This window comes from Camarhynchus parvulus, chromosome 6 (assembly GCF_901933205.1).
Source record: "Camarhynchus parvulus chromosome 6, STF_HiC, whole genome shotgun sequence".
In the NCBI taxonomy this organism is placed as follows: domain Eukaryota; kingdom Metazoa; phylum Chordata; class Aves; order Passeriformes; family Thraupidae; genus Camarhynchus; species Camarhynchus parvulus.
In genome coordinates this window covers 8404856-8432365 of record NC_044576.1, presented here as the reverse complement: position 1 = coordinate 8432365, position 27510 = coordinate 8404856, and the positions used below count along the sequence as shown (strand labels likewise).

The 27510-nt window shown below is 40.0% G+C and overlaps 1 protein-coding gene across 3 annotated transcripts in view; it reads left to right on the top strand.

Annotated features, from left to right (window-relative positions):
- GRID1 (glutamate ionotropic receptor delta type subunit 1) overlaps positions 1–27510 on the top strand; it is a 484225-nt gene that overhangs the window by 172891 nt on the left and 283824 nt on the right. For all 3 annotated transcript variants that reach the window (XM_030951116.1, XM_030951119.1, XM_030951117.1), the window contains exon 3: positions 19984–20268. In XM_030951116.1, the coding sequence (XP_030806976.1) occupies positions 19984–20268 (285 nt within the window). The remainder of the gene's footprint in view (positions 1–19983; positions 20269–27510) is intronic.

Genomic DNA, 27510 nt, shown 5'->3' with positions numbered 1-27510 from the left:
AAAGGAGCCAAACAGGATGATATATGCTAGAAGATGGAATTACCAACTGGAAAACAAAAAAGTTATTGCAGCAGATGAGCAGGCCAGAACAAAGGAGCTGGTGATGCAGCAGTGCTCAGTTGGGTGCAAATGAAAAAAAACACACAATCAGAAAACACAAATAGAAAAGCTGGCAAGAAAATACCTTCTGGTGTTTCAAAATATGCTCTTTGATTTCACTGAGGCAGGTAAAGATGTTCTCAATATTTTCTGAAAAATATGAATTTACATGTAGCACAGAAAGACTTTTCTGTGTCATATTTATTTGCAGTTAGAGATTGAATTTGACTGTTCTGTATTTCTACAGGATATATGTTTTTCTTTCCTAACAAATGCAGTATTTATTCCTGCTCTCTGTGGTGTATCTGTCTAGTGGTTGGTATTGGATGTGTTCATTCCTGATGTCCTGTGTGCTGCAGTTTTCTTCCTGGTACAGGTGGATGTATTAAAGGTGCATGTGAAGATGGCAGAAGAGAATCCTGCACGCAGTGGGAGTGTGGATGTGGCACACCCACACAGGGCTCTGCAGGGCCCTGGCCAGCAGGTCTGTGTGACAGCCCACGCCCAGCTGCTCCCCATGCTGCCCTGGAGTGGCCTCAAGGTGAAAACCTCTTGTGCTACACAGCCACTTCAGGGGGCTTGGGGTACCCTGGGTCAGGCTGGGCATTATTCCTGCAGCCCCTGTGCTGGGCAGGCTTCAGCAGCTGACAGAGCAACTTGTTTGCCCCTGAGCTGAGGGGCTGCTTCTGTTTGAGCAGTCTGAGAGCATTGACAGATTCCTGGCTGTGTGACAATCCCCTGCAGCCTGTGCTGCGTGGTGGGAAGAGCATGTGGTGGTGATCCGTGTGTTAGCTGGTGAGGACATACCTGTGCTTGACTTCGGTTTGGACACTGGCCAAGTATTAAATGTGTGTCCTCCTGTTTTTCAGGCTGTCTGCTTTTATAAATAATAATAATTTTTGGGGAAGCGGGGTGGGAAGATGCATATAGTTCAATAATTATTTTGATCTGGTAGGACAGACTGTTTGTTGTTTTTTGTTTTCTTTTTTTTCCCTGGATATTTTATCTTAGCATTGTGGGGCTGTCAAGAAACATTTTCTGCTGCAATATGCTATGTGTGTGTTTCCACACAGAATATATATGTGTACATGTACACAGTAGTAAATTTGAAAACTGTTATTACCATTCAGGAAAGAGATCTTGTATCTATTGTGGATATTTCTCAAAAACCACTACTTGAATTCTTGGTGACGGTAAGAAACAACAAATCTCAAGGATTTTTAGGAAAGGAATGGTGAACAAATCAACCTCATTTTTCAAGTGTACCATCTGTATCTCAGTTTCTGTGTGCAGATCTGATGATCCTGTCTCTTAAAGGTCACAGTAAAACTGATAAAATCTAGAAGAAGGACAAGAAGGATGGTTAAAGGTGTGGAGCTGCCTGTACAGGAGGAGAAACACAATAGATTAGGATTGCTTCATGAAAAGATATGATAATAGTAGAATGTAAAAATGTGGATGGGAGAGAAATAAGAGTAGGGAGTGAGAATTATCTGCATGTTGTAATATGGGATCTGAGGGGTGTCCAACAAAAATAGATGTTTTAAAAGAAGTCCTCTTTCATGGAAAACACAATTAAATTGCAGAGCTTGCTACCACACAGTATGAATGACAACAAATTATACGGGACTCAAAAATCAAGAATTTTAATAAAAGTAATTCTTTTGTAGGCTACATCCAATTCAAAGAGTGGATTGGAAGTCAGCTCTAACTCAGGTTAGTTCTGTTAAGATGCTGGAACTGCTGTCAGCGTGCAGGCAGGAGGGTGACACAATACATGCTCTGCTTCATGCTGTAAATTCACTAAGGGAAGGTAGTATTGGGATAGGTGGTTTCTTATTCCCTTTTTGCTTAGTGATTTCTGTATTCAGTGATTGTGGCTCTTTGGTAGTGCAGGTCTCTCTGGTTTTGGCTGTAAGACCTAAGAGGCAGATACTGTTTTTATTTTTCTAATTTAAAAAAAGTGTAAGTGGTACTATTTAGCCATGGTATTTCCTCTGTGATTAGCAGGGTCTCTTTGAATTAGTTTACTTTCGTTGTAATTGTTGACAGTGCCATTGTTTCTCTTGGATGTTCAAAGCTGGATTGTGGCTGAGTGCACAGCCCACAAGGTGTAAGTCAATTATTAGAGGTCACAGAAGAGAATTATGCAAGTCAGTTGCCTTGAAAATGTATGTGTACGTGCAAAGATACATATATACGTATTTTAATACCAAGTCCTGTTTTTATTCTGGTGTCTCTTATTCCAGCTCTGAATAGTAGACCTGTCTCCACTGCTGTAAGATAAATTGAGTCTGAATTTGTGCTCTGTGTTTTCAGAGGTTCCAAAGTGAGGAGGGCATTATGACAGTCCAGCAAAGATAATGCAAACAGAAGAGTGTGTTGTCAGGGGTAAGCGAACACTTTTGTGCAAGCTAGTATGTGGTAGATCAAACAGAGGGGAATCAGCACTGCAAACTCTGAGCTCCTCTTCAAAGCAACACTTGATGCTGTAGCAAGGCTCTCTATCCATTATTTGCTTGTTATTTTATCCGATGATGTACACCAACCCAGCTATTTTAATTGATGCTTGTGGAGGCAGTAAATGAAAACTCTGACCATGATTCTGCTTTCCGCTGTTTGGAAAAAAGCTTTTTCTTTTTTGGTTTTTAATCTCATTGATGTTTATTCTTAAAAGTGCACTTTAAGGAGTTTTGTGTTCTTCAGTAGTGTATTGGGGTAGAATACTAAGGTGTGTGACGTGCATGTGTGTGCACACGTTTAACTGCACTACAACAAATACTCCAAATTGAAAATTGGGTACAGTCATGATCCAAGTGAGATATAAGAAAAAGTTTCCTCTAAAACCAGTAACAGCACTTTAAGTATTCATGGTGGTGTAATAAATCATTCATCTTGTTAAAAGAGTTATCTGTACATCCTGAAATTTTGTTTCCATTCAGATATCTTAAAGGACAAAGAAATGAGTCATAAGGATTCTGCTGCTGACAATAAGCAGCACATGGGAATTTCTTGCACCTCAGACATAAAAAGGAATCTTCATTTCCATTGCTAAGTAGTAAATCCTGGGTGATTTGCATAAAGGAAATTTGTGCTGGAGTGAATAACATTGCCTTTCTTCTCAGCCATATAATGGGGTGAAAGCCTTGTTGAAAAGTTCTGTACAGGATTTTGAAATATTTTAGAGGAATTTTTAGCTCATGTGTTTAGGCTATGAATTTTAGAGCAAGGGTAACCTCAAACTAGATCTGATTCAGCACTGAATTGTTCCTTTTTTCATGGTATCATTTCCTTAGGAAATGATGTAGGTTTCTAGGGAGGGTTCTGCATCCCTGTGAATCTTGAATTCAATCATAGTTTGCAAGATTTTTTTTTTTATGGAGAAAACCATTGTAGTATAATAGCTGCACAGAGTGCATCAGAAACACGTGGGGCTTAGCCAGAACATCAGACCTTCTGCCCTACTTTGCATTTGTGAGTTATGCCACTTATGGGTTTGTCGGCACTGCTCAGTGCACTGTAGCACAGAAAAACCTTCCGTGTGACTTCAAAATGACCTAGCTCATGCAGCTGTGAACTGCACAGTGTAGGCAAAATGTAAAGTCCATTTGTAGGTTGTGTTGGTTTGGCTTTTCATGTCTTTCCAGAGACAGTCAGATTTGGTACAACTAAATCTTAAAAAAAGCAGGGGTAGCTTTATAATCAGCTCACTGTTCTTTTGGTTTTGTTTATTATCTCTTCAAAGGACTGGAATGAGATGTATGAGATGTTGTGCTGCAACACTGCAAGTGCAATTTCATTAAAATAGGACAGTTACAATACCTTTGAGATCCTATGAGACAGCTTGTGGCTTTTGCTGAAGCTGCAACATGATTTCCCAAAGCAATACCCAATTAAACGTGGGGTTATAAGACAATGTGATCTTCTCCAAAGATGGAAACACTTGCTCTAAGGTATACTTTTTTTTTCCCCAAAATGTTCAGACAAAACTATCATAGGTCAATGTGTTACCATATGGAAAATGCTCTGGCAAATGCTTGCAGAAGCCAGCAGAATATCTAAGCAGTTCTGGAGAGAGTGGAGGTGGGAAGCTGCTGTAGTTCAAGAGCTCTATGATGGTAGGCAAACACAAATGGTTAGAACAGGGAAAATGTACAAGTTCTATCCTAGAAATAGTGTTTAATGTTCTCATCCCTAATCTGGATTTGGGACGAACAATTACGTGTGGGTGACACCCATCCAGGCTAGGGAAGGCAGTAACTCAGTGACTCCAGCAGGAGTAGGTCAGTGGGCACTGTAATGGCAGCTGAAACTCCCTGTGAGCCTGGCTGAGGTGTGCTCATGGGAAAACAAGAAATTTCACACCTGTATGGTGCTTTATGGAGGAAAGGGCCAAAGTGTCACTGGGGAGAGATCAATGGGAATGTGCTAGGAGTGCCATGGTTTTCCTTTTTCCTTTCTGGTGACTGTGTTTTGTGAAGATATATGTGACATGTGCTTAAGTATTCACAGGGAAGCAAAAGCTGATTAAAGATGTGGAAAAAAGCAGAGACTTGGAGCTATTAAAAAAAATCATAATTGGAGGAGGGGAAATGATGATGCAAAGAGAGAGCAAGAGAGACTTGATTTCAGCTCCATAGGAGGCAGCGTCAAGGCTTAAAACCAGCAAGAACTTCGTGAACTCAGAGTTCATGTATTGAGTGCTCAGAATCTTGGTAGGATTTTTTTTTTTTTTTGGTAAGGATTAGACTCTATACAGATAATTAGAAAATGCACAAGTATACTTGATAGGATTAAGAAATCATAAAGAATTTAAATCCTCATGCTCCAGCACAAAAGCCAACGAATATGACAATATTCTGAAGAATATTCCCTTATAGGACTTTGGTTTTGTGTATGTCTGCAAAAGATATAAAAAGCTTTACAGAGATTGGTGTGGTGTCAGTGGCAGATATGGAAAAGACACTGGCCTAGACAAGCCAAGCTACCTACTATGGTAGATCCAATATTGTATTTACCTTCAGTGAAGGTGTTGCTTGCACAAGTACAACACTGAACTCTGACAGAGGAACAATTGGGAGATAGCAAGTCTTCACAAAATGGGCCCAAAATTTTGTCTCAAAAAACCTTCACCCTTAGCCTTTAAGTGGAACTGTGACAGATGGCTGCAAATCCATATTGTAACAGAAGAGAGATGATCCTGGACTGCACATGGGATACATAGACAGTTATCTGCATTAAAAACAGTTAATAGGAATTCAGATTTCTGGCCTTTTACTTTTTATAGCACCTGCCCTGTTTTGATTTTAGTAGCCAAAAATAATTTAACTTCTGATTCTGCTGTGCAGGGCCTGAAGTGACATGACAAGTATGTATTTCTCTTAATGCTGTGTTAGCCACTCCAACAAAATGCAACTGCATGCTTCATGCAAGTACTTCAGGAAAAAAACAAAAGAAATGAGCAAATGACTACACAAATGAAATTAGACCTTGCTATCATTAATTTATCTGTATGAATTATCCATGTGACTCCTTGCCTTCTGTCAAATGTGCAGAGATCAGAAATGGAGTTCCCAGCCTAATCCAATTGATCCTGAAGATAAAAGTTTAGTCTCTTCTGATTAGTCTAAGTGGCATAAAGCTTTGTGCTTATTATGGCACTCACTCCACTCTAAACAAACACTGGCATTCCTGGTGAAGGAGAAAGCCTATCACTCTTGGTTAGGGTTTCTGAGGGATGGAAATTGGGGATTGTGTTCGACAGATTCAGTCTCCATCTCAGCTGGCATGCACCCAAGGTGTCCAGGAGAGCTTTATGCTGGGGGCTTTGTATGACTTGCCCTTGAGAGCTCAGACTTCTCATAGCAAAGAGCTGAAGCAAGAAGTTGCCAGCTGGTGCTCACCCCAAATGGAGCTTATAGAGACCAATCAGTAGCCAAATTCTTTTGGCTTTCACACCCTGGGAAAATGTGACTGTCTTATGGGGTGAAGTTGCACACGGGCATAGGAAGTGTCAGGTGAGGGCACTGCTTATTAACTGCAGCTGAGAGCTGGGAACTCCTGCTCAGGGTGATGGTTAGTGTGGGTCAGAACCTGAGGGCTCAACCTGAGTCCAGTCGTGAGGGAAATGGAGAGGCAGGAATGGGAGATGGTAGTGATGACAGAAATGGCTGGTGTGTTGAACTGAACTTCAGCTGGTTTTCAATTTTTGTATTAAAAAGATGCATTTTTGTTTCCTTCCTCCCACCCCCCCCCCCAAGTATTTAGATTGTAAAATTGAAAAAAAAAAAGGCATTGCCTGAATTGAAAGGCCAAGGTTTAAATGTTTAACCTTTGTTTAAAAAAAAGTTTCATATGTTCTTCATATGAAGCTTCTTGTGGTTGTTCTTTTGCTTTATACTTAAATGACTTCAGCAAGGGTCAGTGGGCAAGAAACTTGTCATTTCAAAATAGCTGCCCTTTTTGGATCACATTTGCTTCCTAGTACATCTGCACATTGTGGGGTACAAAGATGCTTTAGCTGCTTGTCTCATGGGTCTCTGTGTGCACCCAGGTCCCTGATTAGGAGTCTGTGTCAGTTCACTGGGCCTTGGTGCAGTTCAGCTGGTTGGGTTCTGAATGCCTTGTGCTGAATATTACAAAGGGTATGTTCACAAAATGTGGAAGTTGTCTTCCAGTTAATGGAAAACAGAGATAAGTGTCTTGAGAGCATTGGTAGAAAACACTGCCTTTCTTTTCATTATGCATTTCTATGTGTTCTAAAATCAGTCTACATATTGCACATTACCTACCTTTCTGTTTTTTAGTCTTTCTGACAGTTTAGCTGATGTATTTGGTCATTGCTCACGAAAACCTCTTCCTTCAGTTTTGATGTTCAAAGACACTGAAGTCCTGTGAGTTACCTGACTAGCTGCGGTCAGTGCAGTTAATCAAATGTATCATTAAACTGGGGAAAAACTGATAAGCACTTCTGCCATTTGGAGCCCTCTTTTCCTAACATAAGCAAGTGTACAGTGCAATCTCCTGCATGCACAGAGGACCAAGGAAATCGGGCATGTCTTAAGTGAGATGTTACGTTGTACAGAAATGTCTTTTAGACTGGAAAGGGACTTGGAGTGGAAGTGAGAGAAAATGTTTTTCTCTAAATGCCCAGGTTCTGTGTGGTGGAGGCCTAAATGTACAGAGCAATCTGTCCTGCCCAGCAGGGTCTGATCCTGCAGCTCACTTTAACACCTTGCTGTGCTTGGTGTGGCTCAGGGAACAGAGGAAGCAATTTGTCCCTGTGGTGGATGCTGGCCTTGGTCTCCAGGGTATCCAGCCTTGTCTGGGATGTGGAACCACCCTGCTCTAGGAGAGGGCTGTGAGGAAGGAGCATCTGATATATGCCTTTGTTACACCTAGATGTAGTTGTGTAAAGTGTACAGGAAGGAGCCAGACTTCCCCCAAACTTTAACCCTGCTTCAGTCTTGGGCTTCATTAACACCTTCTGTTGGTACTGTGGCCAAGGATAACATACTGTGCCTTGGGCTCTACAGCTAAGGAAACCTGTTATTGTAAAAAAAAACCAAAAACCCAGCACTTTTCTCTTGTAGAACTGAGAAATGGTTGTCAGTCTAAATATATATATAAAAGAGTGGTCTTCATGGAGTTTCTGAGACTAGTAAATGTGCAAGGTCATTGTCTGCCAGACAGACAGCATCAAGTTGTAGATTTGGACTACATCAAAATATTCTTACCACGTGAAAATGGAGAGCCTCTGTGACAAAAGCCCCCCCTGAGAAATCAGCTGTCATGTCTATACAGGAGGTAGTTTTCCGGGTTGCACAAAATAATTCAGCCTGTGAGGAAATAGAGTAATTGGATTTCATAGTAGTTAGTTACTGAGATGAATTGGGTCCAAAATACACGTGGTTCATAGTCCTGCATGCATGATGAATGCTATAGAAAATGCTCAAGAGCTGTGTAGAACTAAGGTGATGTGGGGAGGGGCAAGGTGTTTTCTATATCTATGGTGTGTGTTTAGACAGAGATCCTTGAATGAGAAAATGTGTTCTGGCCTAATGCTCGTGAGATGGGATCTTTGGGAAATGGCTGTTTGAAGTAAATTGGGAAGGTTGGGTCGCTAACAGTAACCACTGAGTCTGCAGAACCAGGCTACACTGTTAGGGCTCTCAGGGGCTGTACCTTCCTGATGTGTCCAGGGATTTAACTTCAGAAGGCAATGCTTCACTTTCGGAGAGATTTGGGAAAGTTTAAAAGCCCACACTGTCAATTGTGCAAGTTATAAGTCAGACAAGAGGGTAATGTCATGCCAGGCCTGGGTAGTGATTCCCTGCAGCCCTGTACCTTATAGTCAGGTTACTTTAAGAAAACAATTCAGTGATTATGAGAAAAGAATAGTTGCTGTGAAGAATGTGGCAATTTAGCTAGTGAATATAGCATATTTGCTGGATGAGACAGTGATTTTATAAAGATGTTGTGTGGTAAAAAGAGAAGAAATCAGAGTATAACAGTCATACAATGATGACTGAAGAAAGCCCAGCTCAGCCCTGCAGGGAATCCCATGGTTCTTGTCAGGATGTCCAGGCTCTCAAGCTGACCCTGTGCTGTCTGTGGCATCCTGCTGTAACTTGAATTTTATCAGTCTAGAATTTGAGTGTTTCTCATAGTAAAATTCCCTAATGCTTGGGACAGTGTGAGGAATGCAAGAAGGCGGCTCTAGGTGTTGTGGCTTTCTAACATTTGAATTTTTTTTACATGGCTTATGACTTGAGCATACAATCATAATACATATTTTCAGAAAATCTGTATGATCCTTTAGTGAAAAGCTGATGATCTATGAACAAACAAACAAAAATGCCTCATTTCTACTAGTTTGTCTCATTAGAAATTCACTTTTCTAATAAGTCACATAATTTTTTTAACTGGTAAAAAAATTGGTATTTGAAAGCAGGAACCTTCTCTGACCTACTCTTTCTGTTTCAAGATTTGAGGTGCATCTTTTCCTTTCCTTAAACCTATCTCTCTGTGTATCCAGCTTGAAATTAGGCACTAGCTTCTTTGTTATGAGGTTTATCTTATTAGTTGAAGCATTTTCCTTCCATCTCTGTTTAACTTCCTGCGTGAGCACTGGTTATTGGTGTTACAAAGCCCTGTAGAAACAGATTCAGGAAGGTGCAATATTGAATTCCTTACTTGTCCCCACATGGTAATGCTTGAGTAACTGTCTGTTCTGACCACAGTGCAGTAGTAACTCTCTTGGTCTTCTGTAGAATGCATTCCAATGCAGTGGTAAGAGGACAGGGAGAAAATTGTTTTAGTCTGTGAGTAAAGAAAGCTACCTGAAGGTGTTATATAATGAGATTATATGAAGACAAACATAACAGCCCGTTAAGCTTTCTTAGTAATAAAGCCTAAGTAGTGCCCGATAAGAAGTGTAATATGATATTTCTGTATAGATCACGCCACAGGGCTTGAGTTATCCTGTATTATCTATCCCCTCTGACAATATATATATATTGTGTATATATAACATAGTTACTAGTAATTGAAATCAGGTGCGCAGTTGAAGGAATTGTACAGCAGCTGAAAGTAGAGCCTTTAAGTGAACCAATATCTTCCTGTGGAATGTGATGTGTTTTAAAAGCAGATCTCTTCTATGTGACTTCCTCTAGATGAGTCTGAATTAGTATGATTTTCATGTGGCAAGAAACCTTAGATGTAAGTTGTAATTAGACTGATTTTGAAACAATTTTTAATAATATAATATATTAAGTATTCTGCATTTCTGTTGGTTTCAGGTAAGCCTGAGGTATTACCCCCAGTGGTAATACCTGTTTATCCCCAGAGAAGGAGGGGAACATAGTTAAAAAAAAAAGCAGCTGGTTGAAAATGGGAAAAACTTTCAAGAGGTCAGGTCTAATTTAAACATCAAAATAAGAGACCTGGTCTTGTAGCAGCCTCTGGTAAGGAAGTGTGTAAATGTTGAGACTTTTTGAAAATCTGCCCTCAGGTTCACAGTGGGAACAACCAGGTGTTAAATACATTTGAACAACTGGCTAATTTCATGTATTCAGATGAGAGCTCCTGACAATTTGTGAATTCTGTCAGGATTCCTGATTTGTCTCGTGCAGAGCTGAAGGGGGGAGAGAAATTCAGAGTAATACTCCAATAATTTGAAGCAGCTTTAGTAGGTGTTAATAAAGTTGTGTGGTATCTGAAGTATTCAGTGGCAACTGCTAAAAGAACAACTGGAGAATGCAGATTTGCAGTGTTTTAATGCTACCCAGTTTATAGCACTGGATGGCCATGGGGGATTTGAGATCTGCAAGCAAAGTGGTTTTTATATCGTGAATACAAGTGCTGAGTGAGGACAGGAACCTTTCCTTAGTAATGAGCAAAAATAATTTTGGCATTTGTTATGTCTTTCAAGAGTGAGGAAAGGAGAAAGTGTTCCTTTTAAAGTTGATTTTAGAAAATGACATAGCAGCTTTAGACTGTTGCTAAGCTCGGGATATTTGCATAATCTTTGAATGCAGTTGTAAGTATGTGATATATTGCAGAAATCTTTCAATAGATCAACCCCTAAAGCTTGTCGATAAATATATGCTATAAATACATCCTGAGTCACAACCAGATTCATAAACACTACAAGTCTTTCAGCAGTTGGCATAAATAAATGAATGCTGTTCAGATAAGTGGGCTCCTCCACCACGGCTGTGCTTCCCTGGCTGTGTGAAGCTTTCTGGTGTCTCCTCTGCCTTATGTAATATTGCTGTCCCCTTTGCTGGTAGAAGTAACAGCTGTGGGAGGGGGAAGATCATAGATGGGACCATAAGGATGAGTTTTAGGGCTGTGCATTTCTGGAGCTGCTTGTTGGAGTCTGTGCATGAGACAATGGTGTAACCTTTGTGAACATACCTTGAGCCTTTTATCATTCTGCTTCTGGTAACACAGCAGCCCCAGTAGCATTATGTGTGCCCCAGAGTCTCCCATAAAGTCTGAGGATGTAAAGTGCTGCTTTGGAGAGACGTTTGGGGTTATTTGACTTTGTTGTTTTCAAGTAGGCACTTTAGTGAGCACAATGTTAGATTGGGAAGGAGATCATGCGTCAGTGTTTAGCTTTGCTTAAAATGTCTGGGAGTGGGAGTGTGCAATGAGTGCACGTGCTCCTAATGTGCTGGGGAAACAACAGGAGTCTCTTTTAGGTAGTGCAGAAGCAGTGTTGAGGAGGCTTGGGGCTGATGCTTATCCCTCCTGCTTTCAGCTTAAGGTGTGACACAAAGAGGAAGAGTTTAAGCCTCTCCCCAAAGGGAAGTTTCTCTATTTGTGCATGGATATCTTCAGAGAGGCAGGGCTAACGTGTTCCTTGGTTATCAGTGCTGCTCTGGATCTAAATGTGGTCCTCAGGACCAAAGAATGGGGGTTTTATCAGTTTATCTGGAATTACCGTGTTTGACTGCTTTTGTAGATGGCAGAGGAGTGTTTTCCTTTGGTGCATGCTCCATCTGAGCCTGAGCCACACTGACATTGAAATAATACCCAGCACGTACAAGTAAAATAGTCCCAAAGGAGGCAACAAAGTCAGGCATCCCTGCAGAATGCTAACGAGGGTGTAAAAAATACTTCTGTGTCATTGATTTGTCATGAAAGGCAGGTGAAAAAAGCAGAGGGTGAGAAAGTGCAGCTCATTCTCTGTTGAAGGGCAAAAGAAAACATAATTATTGAAGAACTTACAAAGAATAGAGATCAAATATGCAGTATTCAGAAAAGCAGTTATGTTCTGTGAATAATTGAGATGGTTTGCAGTTAATTCTACCTCAGGACTAGAGTTGAAGGGGAAAAAGAAAAAAAAAAGTCAAAGCTGATTCAGTTCCACCTAGTGCCTTAAAATAGTTTTTTGATGCCATTGTGATTAATGTGTAATTCTGTAGAACCATGCACTATTCAAAATTACCAGAAATGCTTAATCACATTTTTAATCATGCCAAACTACAATTCCAAGAGCAAGTCTTCACTAATGGAGTTACATTTTGTTGAGAAAACAGAAGCACAGTTATTCTGCAGAATTTCTGTACCACTGAATTTCTATTTTAGCTGCTTATGGCTCTTTTTATTATTAATTAAGGAAACTAGAAGTTTAAATTCTGGAATGTTGCACAGCCTTAACCATTCACAATCCTAAGTTTTAAAAAAAAGTAAATACTTTTTATACCTACATTATACAGTCTTTCTTGATGTGGTCTTCTAGATCCACCCAACTGCAAAACAAACAGTAAAAATCAGTTCTAAAGCAGAAGGCTGTTTGTGCTCTCAGAGACTCTTACCTTCTTAGGAGGAGCTAGAGAGCAGTGTCAGAGCTGTCTCTTGGAAAAACAAGGCCATCTCTTACCTGTCACTAGTGCTCTCAATTGATGCACTTTTATCAGTGGAGTGTGCTTTTTGCTGATTTCATGGCAGTAGCTTCTCCACACAAAATACAGCATGTTCAATGAAGATTAACCCAAAAACCTGACTTGGAAAACAACTGGTGTATTTGTTGACCACTTGATGGCATCGCTCAGTTGTGCAGAAATGAAACTGCGTTGTCAGTAGAGCAGTGTTACTTGTGCTTGGTGTTTTATTTTGACCATCAAAGAGTGAGGGGAATTATTAATACACTCCCATAAATTAAATGAAAGCCACAACTCTTGTTTTGATCATTGTTTTTATTCTCTGTTGTATATTACCATTTTGGAATAATTTCTTTGTCTGCATAAATGCAAACAGAAGAGTGGTCTAGACTCCTCCTCTTCATGCTCCTGGTTAATTTTCAAGGATGGCAGTTAGTGGTTCAGTGGGTTAGTACTGACACAAAGAATATTGTCCTGCACAGAAAAGGCTTTTTGGTTTGTCCTTACAGTGATATTTCTTTAACTCTCCAATTGTTGCAGTTATTGTGAATATTAGGGAAAGGATTTTGGTTTTGGTGTTCATCATAGGTCCTATGAAATGACAGCTTTTGTACCAGAAGCTGTGTGTGTGCCAGCCAACAATGAGCGCACTGAAAATGCAAACAAGGCACAGTGGCAATTATTTAGATGTAAAGGACACTTCTGGTAGTGCCAGGGGAGCTCTGAGAGTTTATACATGCTGAGAATTGGCCCCCAAGACATCAGGTTGTAAAACATAGAGTTGGAAGGAAGCTGAAGATCTAAAACCTCTTCTCTGGAGCAGTTGATGTCACTGAGCAGTGACAAGGCCCCTGTTAGTGCCCTGAGCCCGGAGGGATGGAGCCAGCTGCTGACCCCAGCACCTTATTCTCTTATTCCTCCTCCTTAAATAATGGGAAAACAGTACAAAGACTGCCCAAAAATTGGGGGATGACCTTTAGAAGCAATTTTTCCATGTTTTTTGGTAAACATTTAAAAATCTTCATGGTTTTCTTGCTTTTGAGATGTTTTTCAGATGCTGCTTTGTCAGAGGTATTCTGAAACAATGTTTATTTGAATTCTTATGTGCACACACTAATGTATGAATGTACTGGTACACCTGTCCTGCCCTTTCTCAGACAGAGAAGAGGAAGGAGGGAATATTTGTTGTTCTCAAACATTTTATCCTAAAAATGGACACATCTAAGTTGAGGTAGTTTGGGGTTTTGGTTCTCTTGATTTTACTTTTTTTAATCAAACTACAGAGGAGAAATTGTGAATTTTCTTTCTAGTTCTAAGGTGCATTTTGTTTTAATAATGGAATAGGAAATATCCATCTTCACTACTTATAAGGTGGTACAGCAATAAAAGTGCTACATAAAAGGTTTTTGCTGTCTACCTTTGTTATCTTTTCTCTATATTATCAGTCATTATGACAAGTAACTATAGCTTTGTGTAGATTTCCTAATAAAAATAATAAATTCTTTGTTATTTGTAGAACCATAGTATAAATATAGAACATGAAGGTAAGTAAAAGCCTACAGAAATGAAACAAAGAAAAGATCCAAAGGGAGAACAACTACGTAGAATGTCTTTAAGTGCAAATTATGCAAATTCATTATGAATTGCCTTTCTCAGTTAAGGAAAGAAGCTGAAGAGTAAGAAACATCAAAAAATGTGAAGCAATAAATAAATTACTCTTCAGAAAACCCCATTTAGTGAAGCATGAGGTTCAGTGAGTGCTTAGATAACTAATTTTAATGTTGTTTTTAATATAGCAATAATAGGAGTGAATATTTGTATAAATCAATATTTTTAATAGAAGCATTCTCAGTGATATAGATGAGATTATTCTATAGTTTTTTCTGCTTGATCAGCTGGTTTTGCACAAACCCAATAAATTTTAAAGGCCTTTTGAGGCCTAAAGGGGAATAAAATGTAGATAGCTAAGGGTCTTTTGCCATTTTCGGGGTGACTGAATTAGCTGTGGGCCTGTGCCCTAACTTCATGATAGTTTCTCATGTACTACAGCAGAAACAGTCAGGTTTTCCTTCGATATGTGTGAAAACTCTTCTGTGGTTTGTGTTATTTTGGCTTTACCTGGAAGAATTGTATCCTTATCCTTTGAGTTTGAAATATTGCTTGGTGGATGCAGTCTTTCTCCTTGCATCACTGTCTTGTCTATCTCATTTCAGTACTCCAACAAACCTCCCAGAAGGACTTTTTCCATTTAATTTGAGAATATCTCTGTGGGTGTGTTTCCCAGAGACTCTACATCTTGATCTAAGACACAATTTTTCAAACTGATACATTTTTATCTCCTAACTCTTGGTTGTTCTAGTGTTTTACCCCAAAATTTTATGTGTATCTGTGTTTATCTTGATATTGGCTAATGAACTAAAATGCTAATTAAATTTTATACCCATAAATAATATAATTATAAATAATACAAGTTCATTTGTATTTAGCACATGACATTCTGCATCTGCTTGCTAGTTCAGTTGGGATCTGCTAATTATGCATTTTCAGCAGATATTACAGGCCTTGATAATCTCATGGAATATTAGGATTTAGGTTCCCCAAGCCAGGGGTCTTTCCCCAGAATCTGCCGTGTTCTTCAGACTTTCAAAGATAAATAATATGAAAAATTAGTTTTCTGTCAGATTGACTGAGGCAGAAGTACTGAGGCAAGCGTGAAGTCCCTTGTCTCAGCAGGAAGGTGGTTTTCAGACCTAATCACAGGCACTTAAGTGCCAACTTAGTTAATCACTTCATTGCAGAGTAATACAGCATGTCTGAAGTTATCTTCCTTCCTTTTAAAACCTTTCCAAGCAGAAAGGCAGCAGCCTCGCCATTTTCAGACAGTGATATTTTTTTTTTAATGCAAGCTATTTGTGATTTGGATGATTCTTCATTTGCAGTGCAGTAAAGAGTTCCTAAGGGTTAATCAAACTGAAAAGGAAAGAAAAATATTCAACTAAAGACTTGAAGAGGATTTATTAAATGTGAGAGGGTGTCCAGAGTGGGCAGGATGGTGATGCCCAGAAGTGAGAGACAGAAAGACATGGAAGTTTGAAGAGGCAGTGTGAATGCCTGTAGGTGGATATATTGTTAGAGCTGAAATTACACTGGCAGCTGCTCTGTTGATAATGGAGGAAACAAAGGATCAAGTTTCTACTCTTTTCTGATAATAGGAAGTCACTGTAGGGGAGACTGAGAGATGGTCATGTTGTCACATTGCCAGGAGCAAGATGACAGTTTCTCTTGGAGTATTTTAATCCCCAGTGGTTTGAAGAGAGAGGGATTTAATTACAGAGATCTGAGATAAAGCTCTTAATGCAAATATCCCCATGAAGATGGTGCCAAATCAGGATTTTGCCATCTGCACCTGTCCTCAGAATTGGGAAGTACAGGAACCAGTGGTAGGAATGCAAGACCTGAGGGATGATTGCAGCAAAGTAGAGGCATTGCATTGTCTCATGTGCCATGAGGAGTGATGAGAAAGGTCGTGTGGATAAGGCCAAGTCTGAAAATTAATAGCTGCTTTTTCAGGCTTAAGTGTGGTCTTAATGGAGTTAGAGTGGTCTGGAGTTAGAGATGTGGGTCACAGAATGTGAGAGAGTTTTGTATATATTGCTATGATGTGAGAATAAAATTAAAGGTAAGAGATGGAGAAGAAAGCAATGTCTTGTGAAACACTGTGATGGAAATAACAGTTCAAGATGTAAATTGTCAAGCAGATGTGTAAAAGGGGGTCTCTGAAAACAGCCCTCAAAAGAATAGGTTAGGAGAGATACTTCACCAAAACAATGACAAACAGGATTAATCAATAGTTTGGGAAACTTCAATGAAACCCATGAATAAGCCTGAGAGATGGTCTGTTGATGGAGACCAACACTGAATAAACGCCATGACATGGTTTAATTGGCTGAAATACATTAATGAAGATTCTTTAGGTATGATGATGTTCATGTTTTCATTGTGCTAGACTACATATTTCGTACTGTATGGTTTATATGATGTGGTGTCTTCCTAAAATGAAAGTTTGATGGTGATAGAGTAATTCTCAGCACAGTAAACTAATATCTGTATCTGTTTAAGTAGCAGTCAAATCTGGGGCAGGATTACCAGAACATTTCTGTCCTTTCATTTGTGGAACAAATACTTTAAAGGCCTTATTTCTTAAAACCTATCTAAGTAAAGATATCTGCAACATAAATAAATATGGGGGCATTTTACTTAGAAGACTATTAAATGTATATTACCATAACTATAGTAGCTGAAGATCACTGAAGTTCTCAATGTGTTTTGATTCCCCTTTCCCTTATGTTGGTAATTTGATATGGACCAAAGCATTTCAAATAAAATATATTCAGCTCGTAAGAATGTCAAGATCAGGATTATGAAATTTTTATGCAAAAATTGCAAGTTCTTTCGAATGCTTATGAAGCTGCAGCTGATAGACAGAATTAGGCATGTACTCAGTCACAGAGGCAAGGGTATTTGATGCAAATCCATAGCTATTGTGAAGTTAAACAGAAAATTGCATCACTTTTCTGTGCAAGAAATTGTAGGAATGTGGGGGAAATAGTAAAAAAAAAAAGTGGTCCACCAGAGTTTTCTCCCAAGATTGTGTAATCCTTGAATGTCCCTTTGCTAAGGAATTTTGAGATGCCTTAAGATCTAATGAGTTTTTAATAGAGTCTGTTATGTTGTTGTTCCCCATTGTGTTACTCATGTAAAAAGTAATTCTTTCTTTATGTCCTTAAAGCTTATTGTCACCCTTCAGTGCAATAATTGTGGAGAGGTTGAACTTCTTGGAATCCATCGTATTTTTGTATAGTAGAAGTCTTCTATTAGGAATGACATGTTCTGTTTCACATTCTGTAATTTGACTAAAGAAAGCAATTCAGAAAACATGAAACTTTTTTTTTCTTTAATCGTTCCAGTTTTTATTGCTTGCTATCTCAAAAGAAGAGCAAGAGGAGCACACACATACTAAGTAGCATATGCTTTCAGGCAGAACATAATCAATTGACAAAAATATCAGAATGTGGAAGCATATTGACTAATTCTTCAATCTAACCCATGTACATAAGCTACAAAACACTGGGAAAATGCCTCAGCTGAAATGGTCTTTGCTGAGCTATTTCAGCTGTGTTTGGTGGGCTGTGCTGGGAGATAAGGGGGCCCATTTGCTGTGATCAGTTGCCTCTCTGGTCTTTCTGCTGTAATAAGCAGCAGCTTTTGGTTAGTGTCAGCCACCGATTAGTGTCGTGTTACACAACTGGTGATCAGCTCTGAATTTTACAAATAAGTGACTCTCCAATGCAGCCTCCCATCAGAAAGGGCTTTGGTTTTTGTCTCTTTCTGTCTGGTTTGCAAGTAAATTGTTCCTGCTACAGCCCCGTGTGGCTTGCTGCTCTCACCCTTGGTGACAGCAAAGCTTGCTGGCTGGTGATCTCTGCAGGGGTTTATGGCTCAGCTCTGCTGTTCTCTCCCTCTGTTCTCACTTCTCTGTTCCCTCCCCTACTGTGACTAAATAAATTACCTGTATGACATGTTCGGTTTTCTCTGGCAAGAAGCCTGGGAAATCAAATCTGTTCCTGAACCTGGGTCTCCCATTTGGCAAATATAATGCCTCCCTGCTGTTAAATCAGGTCAGCTCTCAGGAAAAACAAAGAACAATTTCATATAGCTATAATCAACACAGAGTAAATTTAGATAATGCAGCTGACATATGTTTATTGTAAAGACCATCAAGGAAATAATTTTAAAAGCTCTTCATCTTTGTTGCATCAGGATACATGTTGAACATTCTGTGCACAGAGAAGATCAAACATTTTCTTTCTGTTATCCCATATCAAAGTGAAATATATCTATTTTCTGTCTAGTCTAAGAAGATTTTTGGTGGAGTGCTTCACTGGTTGTGTGAGAAACAGTTGTGTATTTAATTATGTACACTTGATGTAATTAATATTAATTAATACTTAACTATTAATTATTCATAATCTACTTCCTTTGACTTTCTGGCCTCTGAAAGTGGAGATATACTTATAAGTGTTTTGAGGATAAATAAATGCTTTTAATAGATTGCGTTCTCTTTTCTGCCTTTCCACTGGAGATGAGGCCGCAGATCACCTGTGGCAGCAGTCCCGCCTTTGTGCAGTCTCCTTGTGGGGGGAAGCACCGTCATGGGCAGCCTCCCTTCTCCAGCTGGAAGCTGAATTTCCTGCTCAGCTCTCTGGGTGTCCTAGGGGCTCTGAATTGCACCCCAGAGGCTCTTTGTTCACGCACTGTTAAAGAGCTCCTGCAGGCTGCCCAGGGCTGTGGAGTGTCTCCAGTCCCCTCCTAATCCGGCTTTGCTGTGCTGGGGGAGCAGAGCAAGGGTTTGCTGTGGGCAGGCTGTGCTTGTGCTTGTTGGGGTCTGAAACAGTGCTGAACCCCTGAGCTGGCCCCCAGCCCTCTTCAAAGGTGGAGCAGGCAGTTCCTAATGCCGCTGGGGCACCCTCAGGGCTACCGCTAGCCTAACCTATGAGGGTCTCCTGTGTTGAGCTCCCAGGGCCAACTATGCTGCCATTTATTCACTAGAGTCAGTAAAAACCAGCATTCCTGGCTGCCTTACACTCTTACACAGTCTTCTCGCCGCTACTGGCTGAATGCCTGCTGAGGGCCCTGGCTGGAAATGTTTTCTAACTGCAGCTGAATATCAGATTGCCTGATCTGGAGATGTCCAGCAAGAACACAACATGTGTGGTGCCCTGAGCAGGAGAGCAGACTGCCCAGGCCCCTCCAGGGTCTGCGTTTCAAACTCAGCATGAGAATAATGCTTCATTCCCAAAAACAGATGGGGTCAAATGTATATGCTGTGTTTTTAAATGATATGTACTTTTCCAGATCTTTTTAAGGACAGCTACAGTGTTGCTAATAATTTAGTCATTCAGGAGTTGTCTTGGTTCTAAAGAACGCCTTTGTTGTTTTTTCACTGCTCTAAGACACACAGTGAATGTTTTTTATCAATTTAAAAATTCCCTTAAAGCTCTGCTGTATGAGGCAAGTCCTTGGAATGGAAATTGCTCTTTATTGTCCAAAATCTTCATCCAGTGTATCCAACAAGGATTAAGAGGTTTAAGCAGTGAAGTGAGTTTTAAAAAATGGGAATTCATTTCCTGCATGTACCAGGACTGACCTGAAGCAAGGGCCATCATCTCCATCCACATTAGCTGTGTCTCAGGAACTGACAGTAGTTACGTTTTCTGTCCTCAACTTTGGCATACCAGGACAGATTGCAGATACCGTCTCCTACTCTGAAGGTACAGGCCCTAACTCCTTCAGCTGATAGCATGACAGAAATAATTTTAGCTCTGTGTTGATGGCAAAGGCAAAACCTTCCTCATTCCCTTCTTAGCATCAAGGTTGGCCGAAGGAATTGCTGAGCTCGTTCAAACCCTGCTTTACATCTTCTCTTCTCCAGCCTGCGACCTGATGACCCTGGGGATCTTGGCGCTGGTGACGTCGACGGGCTGCGCGTCGGCCAACGCGCTGCAGTCGCTGACGGACGCCATGCACATCCCGCACCTGTTCGTGCAGCGCAGCACGGGCGGCTCCCCGCGCACAGCCTGCCAGCTCAACCCCAGCCTGGAGGACGAGGAGTACACGCTGGCTGCGCGCCCGCCCGTGCGCCTCAACGACGTCATGCTCAAGCTGGTCACCGAGCTGCGCTGGCAGAAGTTCATCGTCTTCTACGACAGCGACTACGGTAAGGGCAGGACAGCGCTTCAGGCACCTGCGCGTTGGGTTCTTCTCAGCTGGGAGGTGGGGAGGGAATGAAAAGGGAAGGGTGGAATATGTGCTGGGTTTTTCACTGACAAAGTGTTTCGAGTGGATGCCGGTCTTTGTCTTGAAAGAAAGGTTGCTGTGAAGACTAGTTCCCAGAGAAGGAGCAAAGTTGCTTAGCAACACCTACCCAGACAGACAAAGTTTGAATCCTCTCACACTTTTTCAGTAAAATATTAATCAAGGTGTTGACATTGATCAGCAGGGGTCACATAGATGTGCAAGGAAGTTCAGCATGGTCTCTACTTGTTCCAGAAAATGCTTTCTATCAAAGCTGAATATCATTCTCTTTACAAATAAATTTTCACAATAACTGTTACTTTTTTACATGCTTCCACACACTATTCTGTATCTGGACTAAATTTCACAGTGATATTCCTGGCACTAAATTGAAAAGTAGAGTTAGCATTTTCTCTAAATCTCATGCATTTCCTTCAGCAAAATTCTTCCTTTGAGCTGAAACTTGAGGAAAAAGAGTATCTGCCCTGGTACCTTATGATAGGCATAAAGAATAATAAAACCTCAAATCTCTCATCATGCTGGGCTCTCAAAGGGAAAGGAAACTGTGTATACTTTTTTTTTAACATGTCCCCCACCCCTGCTCAACTGATATGAGCGCTGTTCCATATGTTTAACTCGTGGTATATTCAGCACTCCTGTTTTAGGATACAGAATCTGTAATGGGGAAAATAAATTTTCCATGGTATGTTTTAAAACCCTGCTAACATTTTTGCTTTAAAATGTGATGCAAAATCTTTTGATGTGGTGATTTACCATGAACAGAATATAAAAAAAGCAAACTTAAGGTTAAATCACAGAAGGAAAAAACAATCTTATGTATGTCTATGCATATATAGTTTAGATTTTATACATCTTCCACCACTGCAAAATAAATCTTTATTTGCATTCTCCCTATATACTATCCGATTTTCAGTGGCAAGTCTTTGGTTTTGAAGTTTGGTTACTTAATTTTGGGCACTAGTTTTGGTTAATCTTGAGTTTTGGGTGCAGATTTCTCTTCTCAGTTGCTACATAGTTATTTCCTGGTTCTTTAACAGGAACATTGAGGATGATGACGATGGGTTTAAGTAGGAAATCAACTGAGACTGTAACATCTTTTTAACAACATAGAATTGTTTTAAGCATGAGAAGACTTCCATGATGCTTGTAGAGCAAATCTGTAGGCTGAAAAAAATATAGTAACCCAGTAAATGAACTGTCCTGTAGTTACTGTCCTCTGTAATGCTTGAACAGTGAATGTTTTGAAAGCAGAAGTCAGAGGGTACATGGTAGGTGTTCTTTTGGTGGCCTTGTGCTAGTGATAAGAATGTTGCTCTTTAGCAGAGGATTGGGTTTAAAGAGTCTAAATTATTCTAACAGTTATTTCAAGAATGAAGGGGGAAGTAATAATCATGTTAGGATGTCTTAGAAACATCCCAGATGCTCGATGTGCAAACTGCTATTTTCCCTACTAGCCTATCTGCTTACTGAACTATGGTATCCCTTATTCCAGTGATGAATCTGTGTTTCTCTGTCTTTTTTTTTCTTGCAAAGGCTTAACATCTCAGTAGCAAATCCTGAAACCCTTAATTCACGTACCTCTAAATTCAGTTATGATCAAATTGATCTTTTCTATTTGGCGCAGGCTGTATCAGTAAGACATTAAGGTTATGGAAGATTGCCACAGGCATTCTTCTCCTTCCAGTGGGGAGTGTGGTGTGCATTGCAGCTGCTCTTTTCTCTCCTCCTCCTCCTCATGGATGTGACATCCATCTTATGCTAATTCCAGTGGAATAATTTTATTTGTAAGAATTTGGTGGGAAGGGTTTCCATAAAGAAGCTAGGTGAACCTTGCCAGATCTGGGCATGGATTGGTGAACAGAGGATAAATAACCAATCCACCTCCCAGGGTATTGCATGCTGAGCTCCAAAACAGACGCCTGGCTCCAGGGGCATGGGCCTTTCCTCAGCACTGAGCTTCCACAGAGGCCTGCTCCTGCTTCTCCAGCAGCACCTCCCTGCCCAATGGGCAGGAGCTCCCTGCAGGCCATGATGAGGGAGGTGACATATTTGTGACTACAGAGAGTTTCCAGCACTGGGCTTTGGTTGGGTTTTCTATAATAAGTGATTCTTCTCTACCTGGTCTCTGAAAGTTGTACAGTTCCTTTGATTAGTGTTTTAATTTGTTCATTTGATGGTCTCTAAAGGCCCTTGGTGTCCTCCTTGTGGAAACTGTCAGGTTTTCTGAAGACTAAATAGCATTGCACAATTTAAAGAACGTCCCACACTGTATTATGTTGAAGCTGAAAGTTATTTATTAAAGTTATTACTTGTCCCTTCTTTGACATACATTTGGAATTATAATTTCTGTGGAAATGTAATGGACTTGGCTATTAGAAACACAGAGTAGTTTCTGAACAGCCTAACAAGCCCCTAGTATTCTTGTGGTTACAATGAAATATGCCTTTTTTCACACTGAAATGACAGATAAAAATGTATGCACAACTTCAGTGAAAGGATATAGTCCTTTACAGTAAAATGCTTTAAAGTCTACAACAAGAAATTGAGAGATTCCTACTGAGCTGTACCAACAGGGGGAAGATTGGTTGATAATTGTCCATTCAGTCCCCCTGTATTTATACGAGAAAAGATAGAAGCTAATGCGGATATTGCATCTTCGTGATTAGCCCTTGTTTTTGCACTTCTCTCATTTATGGCTTGTGTGTGGTTTCAGAAGATGCACAGAATCCTGCTCCCCATTGATCACACTGGGAGGCTGCTGTTGCTGAGACTGACATTCATTTTTGGTGAAAAAAACCAGTTGCCCCTAAGTTTGTCAGTGGCTCTCAGATGGTGCTCTGTGGAACCAGGTCTACCCAGCTGTAGAAGAATTGGCAACAGAATTCTGATCTGTTGTGTCATCCTAAGAAGGTTCAGCTGTGCTGATGTGTTTTGAATTATGTTTTCCTCTACAAGAGCATCTTTTGTGCCTCCACATATATTGCAACAATGTGCACAGGCCTGCTGGGAAGTTTAATATTTCATTTTGCTGACCTTCTGGATGGAGAAGTATCAGTAATCAAACTTTCTGACAGAAAAATTGGTAGTGGGGCAAGTTTCATAAAGAATCTTACCAAGCTGTAAAATGACTATCAGTTAAAAGCAGTGGGTGCCACCCACCAGAAGATGAGGTTGGGAAATAAACAGTTGAAACTGTGCTTCTAGGGTGAGCAAATAAACAGATGTGTGGTGAGAGGATGGATTTGAGAAGGGTTTTGGAGGCTGGATGTGAAAATGAAAACAATGAGGCATATTGAATCATATTTCTGAAGAGAAATGTGAGTAATATCTATGTTTTCACTAGATTAACCTTACTGCTGAAAAACACTTTTTATCTCTATAGTTAGATTAGGTGTCAGCTTTCCTTCATACGGGTCTGCATATCTGTATTACAAAATATAAGATAAAATAGGGGCATTTTATGAGTCCACTTTGTCCATGAAAATGGTAGTAGACCTGTGAAAAGTAGCTGTAATAGTTTATTCTTAAGTTTTGGTGTCAATAAATGAGTGTTGTTTGCTGAAGAAAAGTGTTGTATAAAAGTTTTACAGAAGAAAATTTTGAAGATCATTTGACCTCCCAAACCAAGATATGAAGCTTGGCTCCTACAGGAGACAAACTCCAAGGCCACAGTTTATTGATTTCTAATTTTTTTCCCCCAAGATTAGAGGTCTGTTCTTTTTCATTGATGCTGCATTAACTTTGAATGCTACTTGAACAATCTTGCTATGTGGAAGGAACTTAATTTTTGATATGACTGGTTTTCTGAGAAGTTGTGTTTCCCACAGCAATTTCGTAGCAGTTTCATTTCTGAGTCCTGCCTGTCAAGGGCCTCAGGCATGATTGTAAATTACGTGAAGTGTGCTGTTAAGTTTTACAGCAAGATATATTGGTCCTGGAATGATCTGTCTTTTGTCAAGATCCCTTTGTGCAGGCTGCTACCCTTGCATATATTTAATTTGCAGAAGAAAATTGTAATGAAAATTGAGAAATGCATGCATTTGCACAGTCCATGTGGGGCACTGCAAATCCCTCGAGATGTGAAACATTGACTGTCACAACAAAAAAGAAGCAATACAGAGCATGTGCATATGAGCTACTGTCACCTTACCTGCTTTAAGTTTTCTTTTATCCTTGTTTGTTTATAACATAAATTATCTTCTGCTTTCTGTGTCATGATTTCAGCTGCCAGACAACCACTTCTGCATCACTGGGGCTGCCATATTTCCAGTGAGCACGCCTTGCTTAACATAAATACAGGCAATGTGACACCTGAGGTGTTGAGCCACCTGCACCTGTATTGGTAGGTGCCTGTTCAGCGAAATCTGACACTGCCAGGAAGTGTCTGACGTGTCCTGCATGAGCTGTGCTGATAAGAGTTTGCATGTGTTATTAAAAATACCTGGTTTTCTTCCAACTGGTTGATGCATCCCAGCTGGAACTGTTGTGGAGAAGCTTGAATTGAGATTGCTGTTTAACAGTAAGATGTATGGATTTTAGGCAGCCAGCTACAGAGAAATGTAACTAACTTCTTTATGCTCATCAGTCTGCAACAGCAATCACTTAGGGAGGGAATCCTCAGCCACTTCTGCATTGATGCTGCTGTATGAGGTAATAAAGGGGAGGGATGGACAGGGGCTAAGCACCTTTTCACCCAGCAAGGAACAGAATTGCCTGAGTATTTATTCTACACAATTTCTGCAGTACCTAGTTATTCAGGCATGACTGCACACTGGATGTCTAGCTTCCAGACTTGTATAAAATCTACCTGGAAAAAATGAAGACTTTCCTGTAAAAAGATTTTGTCTTTTAATGCATGATCATCATTGCAGCTGCAGAGAATGCCAGGAAAGAAAGATATCAGCCAAGTTATCCAGGTCCAACAGGGAGTTTGTACTACCATGGGGTAGAGAAAAAAAATTGACCTTTTGACTTTTACATTGAATTTGATCTGGAAGCTATTGAAGAAATGGAATTGTGTTATCCTTGAATCACTTTTCTGACTGTAGCAGCACTTAAAGTAATTGGTCTGCTTAAATTAAGCATGGATTTATGTCATTTCTGATGGTATTTCTTTTTATTTAGTAATGCATCACAGTATATAACACCAAATGTAATTAAAGAAAGTCAATTTCACTTCCAATTATTACTTATACATTACTTTTAGTACTTTGATTTTTAAGGTATGTGAGTGTATGTGCTAATAGTAGCAGTGAGATTTCTCCCTCTCTAATCCCCATAATTCCTAACAAGGTGTGGGAGCATGGGCAGTGGTTGGTTGCCATAAAACATATTAATTGCTTCCAATGCCTGATGTGATATACAAATGATCTTGAAGTTATGGTACAGCCTTTATTCTCAATGTGTACTATCACAGCTTTCCTGTAAACTTCAGTGGTAGCAAAAACCAGTCAGAGATCTCTAGACCAAGAGTTTGGGCAGTTTCAGGCATCTTGTGCCACTCAAAAATTCAAGGCAAGTTCAGGAAATAATTCTGAGCTTTCAAATAGTTTGAAAAATGTTTTGCAAAGAGATAATGCAAGTTTTTTTAAAAGATTCAAAACCCCCTGGACCAACATTTTCAGAACAGAAAGTTTGCACTCTGTATTCAAAAAAGATATTTTTAAAATCACTTAATCTTAAAAGACTTAAGAAATCTCTGTCTGGGTGGATGCTCCTGAGAAAGGGAAATGAAAGGTGTTATTAGAAGCAGTTTTCAACCAGTTTTTCAGCTCAATCATCTGGTCAAAGGTGATTATTAATCTAGTCCTGAAAGCTCTCGTTGTTCATTCTTTAATGTCTCTTTTTAAACTCATTTCATTTTAGTGACCAGTCTTCAGGCTCAACTTTGTAGAAACTGTGGGCTATTGGTGATTCTGTTTTCCTCCCTTTATATTCTGAAACAGAATAATACAGCACACACTGTCTAGAGAAAGGGCAACTTCAGCAGCCTGGAACCAGAGGGTGCAAATTAATTCATTTTGGACAGAGAGGTCTTTGAGAAGTGTAGATGTCATCTGTGGAAGGCCTAAGTTCTTGACTTTCTTTCCCTGACTGAAGGTAGATAGAATCTCTTGAGTTTAGACTGATGGCATGGAGCTCAACAGTTTGTTCAGGTGTGTGAAAAAGACAAGGAGAAATGTAAGGATGATTTGATGTACTTGAGCAGGGAATCTGAGGACCCCATTCCAGAAGGGAGTCTCTTTAATTCAGATTTGTTAGCGACTGAATGCTTACACATCCACTTGGAAATTGTTGGATGAAAGCATAACTGGACATTGAACAGAAAGGTAGAAGTTTGTCCTGGAGGATGCATGCAGGGCTTCAGGCAGTGACATCATTCTGAGAAAATACATTCAGATATCTCAATTTGCAATGAGCTTTGAATAAGTTCCCAATCCCTGCTGGCTTTCATGCAAACAGTAGGGGAGAAGATTCATCTGTGTGTATACATATACATGCAAACACACACATATGTATGGGTAGATTTAGATACAGAAATATATAGAGAGAGATATTTGTGTGAATTTCAAGAAAAATAGTAAAGGAATGTGTCTGTTTATATACATGCATGTGTATACACTTGTGTGTAAATGTGTACATGAGTCCATATGCAGAATCAAGGAAATATTCCCTCTGCTCCTTTTGTGCCTTTGCCCAGTCCCCCAGTAATGCTTCTGATGCCACTGTGGGCAGGACTTCTTTGGGTTCTTCCCTGTTTGGAGACTGTTTCTGGTTTGTTTTACCCAGTTAAGGGTTGATGTGGCTTCCTACCACTTCTTTCTGTTTTCCTTATTGAGACAGAAATCCCATTCTTTCTCCTTCTCACATTTCTGTGTTTTATTTATTTATTTTTCTTATGGCTGAACCCTTGTGTGGGTTTTCTGGCTTTGTTCAGCACCCTGTTCAAACTGTTTTCAACGTCTAGCTGTGCACAGCTGCACAAATTGCACCTCCCAGCCAGAGATGTGCAAAGGGGGCAGAGTTTTCTCTTCATTGAATTGAGCTGTGTGGGCCTTTTATACCTTCTGCATTTACCTTCTCATTTATTTAATTTTTGAATCTGGTGCTCTGGGAGTTTACTTAAAAGTAATTTCAATCATTT